This window comes from Temnothorax longispinosus, chromosome 3, assembly GCF_030848805.1.
Source record: "Temnothorax longispinosus isolate EJ_2023e chromosome 3, Tlon_JGU_v1, whole genome shotgun sequence".
Classification (NCBI taxonomy): Eukaryota; Metazoa; Arthropoda; class Insecta; order Hymenoptera; family Formicidae; genus Temnothorax; species Temnothorax longispinosus.
In genome coordinates this window covers 3,756,366-3,773,498 of record NC_092360.1, presented here as the reverse complement: position 1 = coordinate 3,773,498, position 17,133 = coordinate 3,756,366, and the positions used below count along the sequence as shown (strand labels likewise).

General features: G+C 33.8%; 1 protein-coding gene and 1 long non-coding RNA gene across 4 annotated transcripts; one reads left to right on the top strand and one right to left on the bottom strand.

The window, feature by feature from the left end:
* Positions 1 to 105: 105 nt before the first annotated feature.
* On the bottom strand, positions 106 to 12,368 carry LOC139809365 (uncharacterized). 3 transcript variants are annotated; one of them, XM_071772213.1, is made up of 6 exons: positions 11,936 to 12,368; positions 7,690 to 7,966; positions 6,822 to 6,839; positions 4,446 to 4,547; positions 1,589 to 1,714; positions 106 to 262 (listed from the first exon to the last, which is right to left on the bottom strand). In XM_071772213.1, the coding sequence occupies exons 2-6, from the start codon at positions 7,853 to 7,855 to the stop codon at positions 162 to 164; spliced, it is 513 nt and encodes a 170-aa protein (XP_071628314.1). In that variant the 5' UTR covers positions 7,856 to 7,966; positions 11,936 to 12,368; the 3' UTR covers positions 106 to 161. The 3 variants fall into 3 exon arrangements, with proteins under 3 accessions (XP_071628314.1, XP_071628315.1, XP_071628316.1); XM_071772214.1 differs by lacking the exon at positions 11,936 to 12,368 and adding an exon at positions 8,433 to 8,604; XM_071772215.1 differs by lacking the exon at positions 6,822 to 6,839 and having other exon boundaries at positions 11,936 to 12,367.
* Positions 12,369 to 12,514: 146 nt separating this feature from the next.
* Positions 12,515 to 16,774, top strand: LOC139809369 (uncharacterized). The gene is made up of 3 exons (XR_011731093.1): positions 12,515 to 14,227; positions 14,572 to 14,779; positions 15,934 to 16,774. It is a non-coding gene; the product is annotated as an uncharacterized lncRNA (long non-coding RNA).
* The last annotated feature ends 359 nt before the right edge of the window (positions 16,775 to 17,133 follow it).

The following is a 17,133-nucleotide window of genomic DNA, read 5'->3' as shown; positions in this document are numbered from 1 at the left end:
TTTAGGATGACAGAATTATATATATTTACTTTCTTATAATTCAAGTTTAAAGTCGAAATTAAAATATTCTTATCAAATTGCAAAGAATTATCAGTTTCTCTTCGGTCGATATAAAAAACAATTTATTAAAATAATTAATAATATACAAAATTTTTGGTGAGTCAGGCCAACAATAGATGTGACCTGAGAATTGTTAGGATCATTATGAACTTCGTGAAATTCACACTGGCCCGCGATCCCACTCCAGTCGCCATGTATTTCCCTGCAAAAGAGAAATTGTAATTAATTTACTATTACATATTAATAAATGTAATTATTAAATGGTAATATGTATAAAATAATATTTTAAAATAACGATAATGGAACAGCATATAGAACTATTCCAAATATATTTGTTAGCGATCCCTTATAGAAAAATACTGTAAGTGATTTTTTGGCTAGTAATTAATCACTTAAAAAGTTAAAAACACTATTAAAAGCACTGTTAATAGTGCTTTTAATAGTGCTTTTAAATGATTAATCACTAGCCAAAAAATCACTTACAGTATTAAATTTCTATAAGGGATGATGAAAAGAATCCAACGAAATCATTTACTTAACAAATTATGAGACAAATAGAAAAATTTTGCGATTGCTAAAAAATTGCTGTTCTTTGATATATGTATAATTAACGATAAAAATACTTTTATATAATCAATCTTATAAAGAATATAGCCAAGGTTTCTTTTTCACAATACGATCACCGTCGGATTCAATTCAAAAGTTGACACTGCATGCGATAAAAGGTTTGTAATTCGAGCACAGTTCGCGGATCAGATGATTCCGGAGTACATTTTTGCATTCATATTTCGTATCGACACCTTCGGAATTATGTTGATATCGTATCACGAAATTATAATAAAGCAAAAAAAAGTGATACTTCGCAGTAGTTCTGAGAAAATTGTGCCTTATCGCGAAACGACGAAATAAGGCACAATTTTCTCAGAACTATTGCGAAGTATCATCTTTTTTTTGCTTTATTATAATCTTGTGATACGATATCAACATAATCCCGAAGGTGTCGATACGAAATATAAATGCAGATAAGAAAATGTTTCTTCTATCGACATTATTAAAATTTATTTAATAATCTATGTAATATATATATATATATATATATATATATATATATATATATATATGTGTTACATATACTACGTTTACGCGAGCGTTACTTCTGTAGTAACTTACGATATATCACTCGTTTACGCGGAGTAAATTAACGTAAGTTACTACAGAAGTAACGCTCGTGTAAACGTAGTAATAGATCATGAAATAATTTTTATCTTTTACAATCGTCTTCACGGTCGTCTAAATATTAAGTTTTAACAAACTCGCAGGTGCGCGTATATGAAACGTATGTCGCATCTGTTAAACTCATATTTCACAATATAATCGCTATAAGATAAGTACCTACATACAACTGTGATACCTTGTGTATATTACCGCGCGTGTAATAATTGTGTATAACTTACGACAAGAAAAAGAATAAAATAGAGTCTCTCTGCGTATGATTTACGGAACGTTTAGAAAAGTTTTAAGCGCTTACAGGCAGAGGCCAAATACGAATGGCAACAGCATTCTCGCAGTCGCGTGTATTCCGCGCAGTCTCCAGCGTGCACCTTGCATTCCTCCGGTCCCACGCGACAAGTGTGCTCGACGAAGAGAAACACCTCTGAAACAATAGACAAATAAATGACATTCTCGTGACGAGCAGTTTTCTTTTAATAACGTATTCTTTTAATTTTGACATTTTGGCTGCAGCTACCAGCTTCAAGGAATGATATGGCCAATGTATACAATTTCTTATTGTTCACAACGAGATAGCTGTCTGTTACTTTTTCTTTTGTTTATAATTATATGTATATCACTTATCGCTAGAAACTTTTAAATATCTTTGCCAGTTTTTATTAATAAAAACATCGTTATGGTCTTTTAAATGGTTATCAGCCGCATTATTCTTCGATCGAGTCATTACGAGAGTTATTGTAAATAATTGATTAATAGTTCTTAAGTAGTGCAATTGCAGTAGGAAATTGCGAGACGTCACGAAGGCATTTTGTCGTTAAAGCGTAACAAACATAATTGTATCTCGGGAGGGGCACTTGAATGCAAACCTTTCGCGGGGAGCGTCAAATGTAAGCGTTGCGATAATTAACCGGTTTCGTGGGTCGGCGATTAATTTGCATAACGAGATACCGGAGGCTTCCGGCGCGCGGTATCAGTTCCGGAAGAGGATAACACGACGTTGACTTGAGTATTTGTAATCCCGATTTTCCAAAACGTGCACAGGTGTAAAATATAAATCAAGGTCGGTCTTGAGCAATTTGTTTCGAAACAACTGGTGTTTAATCGATCGCGAGCGATTAGGAACGAGCGCAAAACGCATGAGTGATTCACGGACGCGATCGAGAGGCGATTCAAGTTTTAGGTATTCCACGTGCGTAGCTCGCTGCGTGCAGCAATGCAACTTCATGCAACACCTAAAGAATTTTTACGCGCGTTCGGGAATTTTTACGCAACAATAACAAATTCTTAAGCGTCTTAAAGAACGAAAATATGAATAATTCACAAATAATTTCCTCGAAATATCTTTAATTCTACGATGGTATCTCTATATTTTTTATTTTTGATATTGAACCTCGTAAAAGTTTTTGGAAAACTTTAAGCATAAAAATGAATAAAGCAATCTAGGCTTCTTGTGTATCTTTACATCAATATAATAAGTTTAAAAACGTAACCAAAAAGCTTTTTGAAAAATGAACAAGTGTGTTTGTAATAACCCCGTCTTTGGTATTACTATATAAAATTAATCATTTTGAATTCGTAAACTTGCCAACAAGACGAAAACTAGTTAACCTGATTTGAGATGTCGATATTTATTTCTTCTGAGAAGTGTACGAGAGTGCGAAAATTTGCAAACGTGTTAATATTATTATTTAATATTCGTATTTAAAAAAAAATCATTGTTGCATGAACAGCGTGATATTATGTCAATTATAAATTCAAATAAAGGTCGCAGGTCGATGGACGATAGTCCTGCGACTTTTGCGAGAAGTTCGGGAAGCGCGTGGAATGCTCAAGCGACTCGCTCGATGACTCGCGCGCGAATGAATCACTCGTTAGATCTTACACACGCGCGTGGAAGACAAGGATAACTCATTACGACGAGCAATGATTTCCTGAACAGGTGACTGCCCTTCCGCTCGACAGAAAGGAATTAATTTCTTCTCGATATATAAAGAAATTATGGTCCTCTCATGTTGATAAATCACTTAGCGATTATAGACAATATTCGGTTTGAAACGACGATCGTTAAAATAACTTACGGTAAATCGTGATTTAAAATGGTTATAATTCAAATTTGACATTCAATAATTTAATTCTGGCACTATTCTTCAATTTTAACCTTTAATCTCTCAGATATCTCTCGTAAGATTTTCTGGATGTGGTAATCGCAATAACTTTGGTTAATAACAGATTCAATTTTATTAAATCAGTTAAATAGCTGGGGAATAATATAAAGAAGTAGATCTCGCTCTAATAAAATATAAAAAATACAGACTTATATATATATAAAGTAGTATGATTAAAATCGTTTCTTTATACAAATGTATTCATTTCAATACATTGGCGCATTTTTTAAATTTAAATGCGACCGCGCGCGCGCGTATGATACCAAAGGCTTTAAAATTTATAGTATTTATAGTACTGGAGTATTTACTGACAATGAGTCAGTAACTGACAGCTTAATATTTTTACACCATCTCTCTCGCGTTGTTGAGATTTAAGTTACGCAAATAATTCCTAAGCTCCCGAAACTTTCTGAAGGTAAGTACCTCTGACAATACCCCGAGGGAAATTCTGTAATAATACATAAACATCTTGTCGATCCCACGGTTATTTGAGATATTAACACACGATTCGAGCTGTAACGGCACGTAGTGGATCGACTAAAAATAATTGCGATTACGTCGCGCGGCTCTCGTTGGCATTGTGCAGATCGCGAAATTGCGCCGATCCGCGAGCTCGCTATCATTGCCGTTGCTCTAAATTTCCGTGAAGCGCGCGTTGCACAACGCGCTCGCTCGCCACGGCCGATTGTTCACGCACGAATTCGCCGGCCGGGAATCGTGGTTTTTCATACGACTTCTCGCTACGTGAATAAACGAAGGACGAGAGCGGAAAACACAACTTCCGTCGTCGGGAAGGTTAAGCTGATTTCGATCGGCTTGTTATTTGCCGCCGAGATAAATCGCGTGACGCTTCGTTAGTTCATCGTAAAGCAAGCTACGAAGGTTCACTTGTCTATTTTTATCTATTTATTCATTATTGATTAATTATTTATTAATTATCTATTTATTAATTGTTTATTAATTATTAATCACACCCGCTCGAATACCTACTGTTGAAGCTGCCGTCGCAGCAACAATGATCGTTGATAACGCTGCCATTCGTGCAGTAAGTCATCTCAGGATAGGTGCAAGGCTTGCATCCCGGAATGGGTCCTGCAAACGATAGATGCGATTAGCGCGAATAATCAAGAGAGAGAGAGAGAGAGAGAGAGAGAGAGAGAGAGAGAATTAAGTAAGATGAAAAGGCTCGAAAGGAAAAATTGTCAATTAAAAGGAAACCGTCGTATCGTTAATATCTACAATCTTCCTCACTAGACGGGCAAAATGACATGGAACGCCACATTTCTCAGGCATATGAATGAAGCTGAGCGCACGACCGCTTATTAATTAAGAATTATATTTCATTAACCTCGATGCTGGCGACTGCGATTAAAATACATGACAATCGCGTCGAATCCGCATCCATGATTCACGTTAATTAGCGTCTCGAGGCTCCTTGCGTAATCCTTTATGAAATCGTGTCGCGGACATAGCAAGTTGTGACGATAGAAAAGCACCGTCGCGCTGCATCGACATCGAATACATCGCGAATTGTATGAGTTTCGCCTTCGCGCGAGATCGAAGCCTCGTTAGATCGTGCTAATTCCACGATTGCGATAAGCGACGAGTGTATTCTTCGTATTTATAACATTTGATGAGGATCGTTAATTGAATTATGGAATGAGAACCGCGCATACAATACCCGAGTATTTCAAATTGCCGTTAACGGTACTATATGGTAATCGCCAGCTTATCTCGCTATTTAAATAATAATTGACGGTTAAAATCGTTTTAAATTCACACGTGATAAGCAACAGGTGTATCGGCGATCCTCACAAGAATCGCTCGTTTCTCCGAGTCACGATTAAAGAATTAAATTACAGAAATTGGGACTGCACGGCCGACAATTCCTAATTCACGCGAATAATGTTAGGGGTAATCATCGACTTCCTCGGTCATTGGAATTACTGTAATGAGAACCACGTGGTTAGCTGGCTGCACAATTATGCGATGCAAACGACATCGTCAGGTGTCTCAATGTGATGTGAACGTACAACACGCAAAATTATTCGTGCTGACAATAATATATTGAAAAAGAGCGTGAAAAAGCGTGATCCGAATCCGGTAAGGAAAACTGCTACAGAATGCCGAAAAATTAGACTTTTATGTGTTAACAATAACAAAAGTATATACGACTAATACGACACATTTAACTATTCTATTATCACATTTCAGTTTCTAGTAAATAGTGATAATTGAGATCATGAATACATAAAACAGCACGCGTAACTTTTTGTATTATATCGAACGTTACGTAATATAGCAAATTAAAGGAAGGATTTGTTGTCTTTGTTGATGAGTTAGCAATTTATTAAATTATTGACTCATCAAATTTATTTTTAAATTTATCGAGTTTAGTGTATTAAGGGGGGATTCTGGTTTAGGAGGCTAAAAAAAAGGAGATTTTTATGAATTTTTTTTTATTGACAATAATGCAGTTGAGGTTTCTAAACCTTTTACAATATTTAACTGCTTATTTGAAGAGGTAAAAAAAATTTTTATATTGTAAAATAATTGCAAAATGGCGCCGTGGTGTATCTCTAATCAGAGCGCCTCGCCAACAATCTGCGGGAAAGATAGAGAAAAAACTAATTGATCAATCGACTTGATTCAAAGGGCGTTAGATAAAGAATAAACAACCATTCTATGTGAACCTCAAACTTTGGTAAAAATATTAATTTAAATAATTGTTATTGCATAAAAACGGAGGATATTTTTTCTCAAAAATTTCATGTTTTTGTTCAAGTGCTAAAAAAATTTGTATTTTTCAGTTTTTTAAACATGTTGTTGGTTCATATAGAATAAAAATATATAAAAATTAATAATCTTTTTCGTTTTTTTGTCTCAGATCAAAATTGCGGGCTACATTTCTCCCGCAGATGTTGGCGAGGCGCTCCGATTAGAGATACACCATGGCGCCATTTTGCAATTATTTTACAATATAAAAATTTCTTTTACCTCTTCAAATAAGCAGTTAAATATTGTAAAAGGTTTAGAAACCTCAACTGCATTATTGTCAATGAAAAAAATTCATAAAAATCTCCTTTTTTTTAGCCTCCTAAACCAGAATCCCTTCTTAAGGTGAATAACAAATTATTTTATAAAATTAATTCAGAGGCAAATTATATTCAACGTAATCTGTTATTAAAAATGTAAATATTAAAAATATAAATTTTTCATGGTACACATATTGAAGGGCATGCAAATTACATAAATGACAACTTAAATTATAAAAAATGTTTTAAAATAAAATAGCGAGCATTGTTATGATTTGAGTACGCAGAGAGTGCACATATTCTGTTATCCGCGAATATTATTCACGCATACCTCTCTGGTCCATGCCGACTAGGGCGCGATTGGCAGAACAAAAATTTCGAAACGTCAATCGTGCGACGCTGGTTAGGTGGATCAAAGCAGCTATTCTTGGCAGTAAGATAAATACATTTCTGTGTACCGTAAGGAAGCTTTATAGACCGGTCGTAGGAGTCAGACAAGAAACGTTAATGCGATGCTTTTAGCAACTGAGCTAGATTGGAAAAAAGTCGCACCAAGAATGCTGTTGAGATGTACAGGACATATCGTAACATTTGGAACCTATTTTAGAAATAGATCCTTCGACAAATTCGTTTTCTTCAATTTATCTTAGACAGGAATGTCGAAGCGCATCGACAGTTCTTATACATATAAACAAAGGGGATAGATAATTTTGTGTTAAATTAAAATTGAATAACAATAAATAACAATTAATTTCTTTTTATTTTAAGATAATTTTATTTTAACCAAAGTATTATTCAATTCTTAATTATCGTAAGATTTAATACTTAAACTCTCTTAAAAAGACAAAGAAAATCTTATCTATTCAAATTTTGCTTTAAAAAATGAAATTGTTAAAGAGATATTAGACCGCTATAAAATTCTTGAAATATGGCTTATATGTGAAAGAAATACCATATATCGTACATGAATCTTAATTTTTACGTCCATAAGAAATTATTTATTTTTTTATGCGCTAAACATTCCTTCGATAATTTCTTAATGTGAGATAATATTATATTTTTGTATAAATAGCCTTCTTGAATATCGAACAATAATATTGAGGAAAATTCTAAGATAATTCTAAGATAATTCAACTCTGCTTTATTCTCCCACAATTTTATGACGCTCGTAATATTAATGACAACGAAATAAAGCTTACCAGGATATATCTTCAGTTTCTTTGCTTCAGCGAGCGCGTCCTTGCGAAGGACTTCGTGTTCCAGGATGTATTCATCGTCGGGATGATGGTTCACGACTGTGATCGCCTCGAGGTTGCCGAGGATCAGGAAGAGCGTCAGGATACTAATCGCACCGATGTCGATCATGCTAGCGTCACCTGATTTCTCATCTTCGATGAGAATCACTTTCTTCTTACTTTCTTCTCAATCACAATAAACGACTTCCGTCTCAACTTTTTCTCGCAGATGAAATAATTTCTGTCGAATTTAAAATGAAAAATAATAAGTAAAATTTAAATCGTGTTTCATTGCGTGGAAAAATTATTTGCCTTACTATTTTCAATTGCAATATAACTTTTCCAATACATCCAAGTTTAAATCAGATGTTTCTTGGTAAAAAATTTACAAAATATTTGCAATTGTTAACCCTCCGTGTGCATACGTGGGTCTGTCATGTTCGACGGTATATTTTTCCTTACCTTAGTATTTTAAAAGTATTTTAAAAAATCCGAAAAAAATTCACAAAACATCTGTCTACATTGTAGTTGACAATCTTATAGTCATTTTGATAAGCATCATTTATTTAATATTTTCTAGCAGGTTTGCAAGTTTTACAGTTACGAGCAGATATCATTTCGGCTCGGACACCATAGACCCACGTATGCACACGGAAGGTTAAATATAAATGTTTCTATTAGCAATAACAATATCTTGGAGATCATACCCGCTCGTCGATCTTGAATGGAACAATGCTAAGACAAGATCAACTGCGACCCTGAACTCAACGTGCACGTCTCTTATTGTCCGGAATTTCAGCAGGGTATACAATGAAACGACTGTCGCAACCGGAAGTATACCAGAAGATATGGTATAAAAATAGATGCAACGACGCCGCACTCATGTGTGATAAGAGATGTAATTAATTTTCGTCCACGAGCTTAAATTTTATTTTGGTCATTTAAACAATTTTGTATTATATTCCAATTTTTATTTTTATTTATTTATTTTTTGTATTATATCCCAATTTTTATTTATATTTACTTTTATTTTAGTAAAATTTTTCTGCTTAACTGTGATCGGCGATGCGTCACGTGACATTTGAAAGCGAAAGCGTAAAGCTCGACTTGATCGTGCCTGCCGAGCGGTCGTTTCACGTCAGCTGCATAATTGATCGTTACATCTGTTCTCAGTACGCGGAATCGATATTGTTTTAATATTCAAGAACGCGGAAAGGTACCGGCGTGGCGGCGGCACGAAGATGCCTTTGATATCGATCGCCTCGATTCGCCATGTTCTGGGAGAGGGAGGGATGATTCATCCCCCGTTAGTCGCGATTTTATTCGACGCACTCGGGGAGTTCTCCTCCCTTCGACGAACTGGTCGAATTCATTCTTGCAAAATTAACCGCAAGACAAATAATTCTCAACGTAAGAACGTAAACGAATAAGATTCCGTGCGGTTCCACACACAACGATTAAAAAGCCCGTTCCATCGAATTTAATCGTCCAAACAAACGATTTCGCCGCCGCAAAAGTTTAGTCCTTGCTTGTGTTGTAAATTTGACTTCTCAGAAATTACTTCTTTTAACATTAATATAGTAAAAGAGTGTCGATTTTATGTTGACACTCTTTTGACATTGATTCTAGCTCTTTTTCTTTCTTCCTAAAAAACTTTATTGTATAATTTGTTGTTTATTATATAGTTAGGTTTTGTTATCTTTTTATATAATAATAACTTTATTAAACGCATATTACGAATTATATCGAGTTTAAGAAAGTTCATCGAGTTTTAACAAAAGGCGCAAATGGCGAGATAACACAGCTTCTACACAGTCTAAGCAGAAAGATGAGAAATTTTAAGAACACAAAAAAGAGAATACATTTTCTCATGTGTGACGGAAAATGAGATAAAATGTAGAGAACAATGGCAGATCAAGAAGAAAAAAGGGATAAAAAAGATCGGATATCAGCAAGTAATGTGAATTGAGATATATCACTGCAGTGAAAGAGAAGGCGGTGCAAAATTTTTTGTTTAGAAGTGTCAAAACAACTTTTTTCCATTTTTCTCTTAATTTATAGATTACATCAAGATTTTAAAGAGCATCTATCGTTAAGAAAATTTAATTACCATAATACAACTTGCAATTAAAAAGTTAGCAGAATAGAAAATGTAAAATAATATATATGCAAATATTCTAAACGTAAAGAAATTTTTAAATATAAGTAAATATAATAATTCTGATTCTTATATAATTAAAAAATAGGTAAAACTATATAACTAAAACTTACATGTATGTATGGAATAGATTAATATCTTGCAAATAATATCCGTTTTTCTAGTCGTTTATACTTTATAAGATACAATAAAAACAAAATTTGATTTTGATAAAAAAAAATCTAATTGACTCTCTCATTCAGTCTACTTTTGCTACTAACGCTGCTCATCAAGTATAAACCGACTCTTATTCTAACGGAACTGCATAGATTGATTTGGCATTCATCTAATCATCAGCTAACGCGAATATTTATTCGCGAATTTATATCTTATATTCTTATGAATTTATTCAAATTTTAACTTCTTGTGATCTTATCAACCCCCCTGAAATCATCGCGAAAGTCGTCACAGTATATCAAATGTTAAATATATATAATCCATGTATCTCAAGGATCTCGGTAAAGCGGCGTAAAGAGACGATAATGCTAGAATTCTGCTCGAGTTGCACGCGTCGTGAGTCACGAGTCTGATGACAGCCGGTCATTAATTAGAGCCAATTAAGGGCGGCCAGCGCGAAACGTGGATGTCTTGCCCTCTGAGACAAGAAGGTGACATCCCGGCGTCTCTTCCTGCCGATGCTATCGTTTACCGCCTTTATTTCGTCGTACGTAAAACGAAATGCCGGCGGGTGTGTTAAAACGGCGCGAGAGATAATTAAGGGCATTTGACGAAGGACTGGATATGCCTTTGTTCACTTTAAAGAGTTATGACGCTGAGCTAAATGCGTGAAGTTCAGGGGACACATGAAAAACAGGAAGCAACAAGTTTTAAAGTGTTTCGATATTTTAGTGATTAAAAACAGTGAGCTATAACACATGCATCCGCTAGAAATAATCTATATTGTAGAGTAAAAAGTAAAAATTTTTACCGAATAAGTAACATTTACTTCGCCAGTCAATAATTAACACAATTAAGAATTTAATCGACTATACTGGCAATGATTATAATCGTGGCAACGATTATAATCATCGTGACAAATCGTCACCGCGTTTCGACTAAGGATTCTGGTCTTTCTAAAATTGATGTAATTTTAGATGCTTATAATATAAGCATCTTAATTAAATAATTAAATTTAATGCGATAAATATTACCATATGCCTCAGTGGTCAAATTGGTACGACACCTGTCACGGAATGAGGGAAGTTCCAGGTTCGAATCCTGGCTGAAGTATTATAATATTTTTCGCAATAAATTTAATTATTTAATTAAGATGCTTATATTATAAGCATCTAAAATTACATCAATTTTAGAAAGACCAGAATCATTGGTGAAAACACGGTTGACGATTTGTCACGACGATTATAATCATTGCCAGTATAGTCAATTAAATTCTTAATTGTTTTAAAGATTTTTACACAATACATTACTTTCGACGTCCTGTAATAATGAAAGATTTGTTTATTTTAATAGAGCATGTATCAGTAACTAAAAATAAAAATAACTATACAAGCATAGTTACCTAAAACAGAATACAATAAATAAAAAAATTACGAATACTCTAAAAATGATTTAAATCTGATAATTAATATGTAAACTCTATACTGTATTTTATTTTACAATTTTTGCATTGTTAGATAATAAAAAAAATATTTCAAAATTATAATTCTATTAAAATATAATATTCTTTATTTTCAAATGCTTGAATTAAAAATTAACAGTAAAACGTTCTTAAAAATAATCAAAACATTTGTCATTATTTTTGATAAATGTTTCGTCGCGTTATCAACTTAATTCACAATCGTTTCTTCTCTAGAATTTGTTTACATAACGAAAAATGATAAATTTGATTTGGAACCACGTGATTCGAATTCCTATCATATCACACGATACGTCAAAACAGCATTATCGTCTTGTTTTTCTGCGAAATTACATACGCAACTTGATAAGATTTACTCTCTCATAAACATATAAGCGATAAATTGTAGTAAAAGAGTAAACTTTGTAAATTCTTACCAGCATTTCACCGTATGTGGTTTCCGGTAATAAAAAAATGCCACCTCTGCCTAGAGTATTTCTCCAAAGCATCACTTTTCGAAGGCGTTTCAAAAAATCTACACGCGCGATCGATTAATTATTTCAAATAACATTAAAGAACAAAATAAAGAGTCCACTCTAAGTTTATTGCAGCTTCACGAGTTTTCGCGAGCTTTTTATCCTGCTTTGTTAAACATAGATTAAATATCCTTCAAATAATATACGTTTTTCCAGTCGGTTATGTAAGATACACTCAGATTAACATTCGGAAAAATGTACGCGTGATCGGTCGATGTTGCGGACTAGAGTAAATGTATGGCAAGCGGATTGGCGAAAATCCGCGATGAACGGCGATGGCGGGAAAATCGCGACGGACGGACAGGCGACCGTTGAAGGCTGCGGACCGCGTTGGACTGCGGATCGAGCCATCGAGGGCTGAAAAGAATACCAAGCCGTTCCACCACACCACCTTCGGTGGTGCCGCCTCTACTACACGCTTGGCGCCTGACGCCGAAGCCGGCGTCTAATGCCGTGAATGTGGAGAGTAACAAATCAGGATAGTTATCGTATACGGAAAATTAAATTCCCGATATATACTTACCACACAGGCCACATTTATTTTTTACATACGTGTACACTGAGGTCTGCAGGACTCCATCAGTCATTTTTCTCTCATAAGTTTCGAAAAAATCAACGTAATGTAATGTTTTTTTTTACAATTAATCGTAAATTTTCTAAGAATTATGATTGTAATCTCAGAATTTGTTTTTAAAAAATTATTGCTAAAAAATACGCATTAAAAAATATAAATGATAGCTCTAAACGTTATAGTTTCATTTTGTTGAGGTCCCTGAGACTCCAGTGTGGATAACTAAATGTGGATAAATAAATAAAACAAGAAATTAATAGAGTTTAAAAAGTTTTCAAACTTTTTAAACTCTGTTAATTTTTTGTTTTATTTATTTCAAATATGATGTACAATGTTTGATGATTATAATTAAAATTATGCAAATGTCGCAAGCAAAACTTTTACTACAATAAAATGTCATATTTGCGTTCCTCGGAAATAAAACTGCATTTTTATACGAATGTGATATTTCAGTAAAAGTTCTGCTTGTATTTTCATAATTTTTTATTTAACTCATAAAACGTTTATTTGAACGCGAATCAAATAATCAAATGCTTGAAATAAATAAAGTCACCAAATTAGAATTTAAAAACGTAAAAAATCGAAATATATTGACCTATATTTTGATCATATATAATAAGGCGTTTAAAAAGTTCTAAGGAAATACTAAGAACCTTCTTCTTTCTTCTGCTTCTTTCATGTTTATATTAACTTGCAGGTTTCTGTAGCTCTCCAGAAAAAATCTGTTCTATGTTAATTTGACCTGACAAACAGAAAATGAGTGGGATTCTAACTTAAGTATCTCCATATGTTACAAGAGTCTATAAAACTGGTATAACTGGGGTGGTTTGTACTGAGAAGGAGAAAGAGAGATAAAGAGAAAGAGAGCACGTACGGTGCTACTAAAATAGCATTTCTCATTGTACGCACAAAATAATGTAAACGAGAAAGCCGCTGGCGTTCTGTTACAAATCCGAAATTGCAAACGAGAATTTAACGATGGCATTCGATTATACGCGCGCTTCGTTTTTTAGTTTTATTAATAAAACATCAAAAACATGGTATTTTTTTCATAAGTTATTATCTAATGTAGTTTTATTAATAATTTAATTTAATCAGCTTGTTTACTTCTTTTAATTTTACTGCATATTGAAATTAATCCCAAGTAGCAAAGATGACGTCACTTTGCTACTTGGGATGTGATAATATGCAGCATAAAATAAACTAATTATTCCACGTAATAATCAGTGGATTATATTTTTATTTTAAGCGTGCCAAGTGTTATAACTTTTCGTTTCCACGAAAACTCCAACAAAATATTTTCCCTCCGCAGTTAAGTGTAGATGGACCGCTTTGTGTGTATTGTTAACGGTCACTGTCGGGGCTGTTAGGCACGCACGTACGTATGCACGCACACGCGTGTGCATTATTCCCATTCAGCCGTAACTGCGGACAAGTATGCACGATGAATAGTAGGCAGCGTAGAATGGACGATCACAGACGCAAAAAGCGTGTCGGTGCGTGCGGCCGGCATGCTGGCGCAGGCACCTGGCCACGATGGGGTCGGGAATGTGCGACGTGTACGGGTCGTTTTATGGTGGCAAACTCGTAAGGAAGGCTCGGCTAAGAAGAGTCCCCCTCACGTACGCTATTGATCCCGACGAGACTCCTTATTTTGCTCCTAAAAGAAGAACGAGAAAACCTTGTCCTTCCTGTCAGTTCCTGTCGGTTTGCTTCCTTTGTGCATTTTGTTAGAAGAAGATAAATATAAAGAAAAAAAGAAAATAAAATTTATAGAAAATTATTAAGATCATTATTTATATTCTTGAGTTACTTAAAATTATATTTATCGGGGGAAAAATTGTGAGAAAGTATATTTATGTATAAAATTTAAAAAATTTTTGGGTTTAATAGAAAATTTCTGTTTGCAATAGGAAGAATTGGAATATCAGAAAAGTCTAACAACAAATTTTTTTTCTTCTTCTAGATAAATTCGATGAAAAGGGCGAAACTGCATTCGCTATTGAACACTTGGATGGAATTTCTGAACTTATTTGTGAAACGGAATGTAGGTTGGCGTAGAGAGAGAGAGAGAGAGAAATTCATTAAAGAGAAGATTGATATTGCGGCGACGGTTTTGTGGATATTGCTTCTATTATTTTAGCCTATTGATCCTGTTTCATTTGGTTAAGGCAGTAAGTATGTCTAGCCAAGTTTTCATACACATAAAGTTTCGACTCAGCCTTGTTTTCTTTGTGTCGACACGTACAGAATGTTCCACACACATAATTATAACGATAAATTCTCTGACGAATTTGAAATTTTCAATATACATTATTCAAAATATATTACTTAAATGTGTTATCCAAAATCTAATGATAGTTTTCAACATTATGCATCTTCTGTAATTAAGCTTTGCATAAAAAATCTTAAAGCAAAATCCATGGGAATTAACTAAAAGTATAATTGTGTTAACCATTAGTCTCTCAACATTCAGAAGTCTTTAATTTACAATTGTTTTTAAAATATTGGAAACTATATATTAACAGTTTTGACATTTTATTTAAAAAAAAGAAGATTGACATCCTGACTAATTCATTATAATAAATCATTATAATAAAAGTTGAGATCTTTTTAATGATAACATTTTATATGATAACAATGTTACTGTCATTGAAAACAATCAAAGGGATACAATTAAGTATATTTGCGTGTTGCTTTCATAAACTCGATGTGAGGTCTTTGTTTGAAAGTGTACTTATTCGAACGTAAGTCTGTACTTATTGATCTGTACTGATATTGTACTGAAAGTCCTGCCACCACTTAAACAGTGGTGTTGGCAAGGACGCGCCCTGAACAGAGCACAAACTTTTTTTGTCCGCGTCTAGCTTTCTGGGTTAAACGCATTTTTAATAGTTGATTATCCGGTCACCCGCATTTCTTATCTCTAGACGCGGTCATGTGGCAAAGATTGGATTACTTGTCACAATAACAGCCGACTGTCCGTTACAAAAATACTGAATGCGATTACGTTTCTTTTAAGACATAATCGCATTCTTTATTTAAATATAATCATCCAAATCTGAGAACTTTAATCATATCACACATTGCAATTCTCCTTTAATTACAGTTAATTCTTATCAATCCTATTTATTATATTCAATATTTATAAATATTATATTTAATATTTCCAAATAAACTAAGAAGTTAAAATATATACCTATAGAAAGGGAAAAAGAGAGAATTAATCGTACAAAAGAAATAAGTTCAAATTTATAATAATAGTTTGCTTCGTTTGCTAATCCTTTCACGTCCAATTAGGATATATGTCTCAGCATTATTATTCAAGACAGGATACAAAAAAGCTTTAGACCCAGACGACTTATTCGATCCCTTGAAAGTCGACCGATCGAAGTTGCTCGGAGATCGATTAGAAAAACGATGGAATATCGAGTTGGAAAACTCGAAGAAATGGAAACGCAGTCCGAGTTTGTTGAAGACTATTTTCCGCACATTCTTATGGGAGTACTCCATGCTGGGAATAATACAGATTCTCAACGAGTTTGTAATAAGATTAGGCACGCTGTTACTGTTGGGTGGTCTCCTGCGCTACTTCCGGAAGGATTCAGTGGAATTGTACGAGAGTGCCTTGTGGTATGCTGCTGGGTATCTGCATAGCTACTGGCATAAACGTGATAAGTGGTAATCAAGCGATCTTCGGAGCATAATAATAAAATTTGAACATAATCAGAACTTTGATAAATATTGAATTATTAACATCATAGATCAATAGAGCTTATTTTAAAAGAAACTATTTAAATTTTATGTAAAACGTATTATAATAAATAGCATTATAAAATATAAAAAATGATTTAGTGGTAAGACTCAAAATTTTTCGGATAAAAGATTTGACATATAATCCGCAACGTTAACTTCGCATAGTAATTACTAAAATACGACTCTGATAAATTTCTGATGACGTTTATACTTTGTACCACATAAGTAAACAAAACTCTTTCTATTCTTTATGTCTCGATAATAAAGAAATAAATTTTTTTGGATTATACTACGTGTAGTTCATGCTAATATATACTTTATTACATCTTTGCATTTTGTGTTCCACAATTTATAAAATCTATATTTTGCGACCCTGAAAATACCTTAACACAAAACTTTATTAGAACTTTATTAGAACCATTTTAGACTTTTTTTATGACTTGATATCATTTTCATATTCAACGATTTTAAAAAAACCTTGAAAGTAATCAAACTGAATCTTCTTCTCAAGAAAAATCATTATTTTGATATCCAACGACTCTAAGAAATATCAAGAAAATAATTAAATTAATTTCTCTTCTAAGAAAAGTCAGATGTGAAAAGGTTAAGTTTATCGAGCGCTGCCCAATTAATTCAGTTGGTTTAGCCATAAGATGGGTTTAGCCATCGAGGCGCATCTCACACGTGAATCGAACATATGACGATAATGATTGGAGAGTGAAGTGTACTTTACTTCTCGTGGGTGCGCCAGTGCCCAGCCCTATCACGCTCC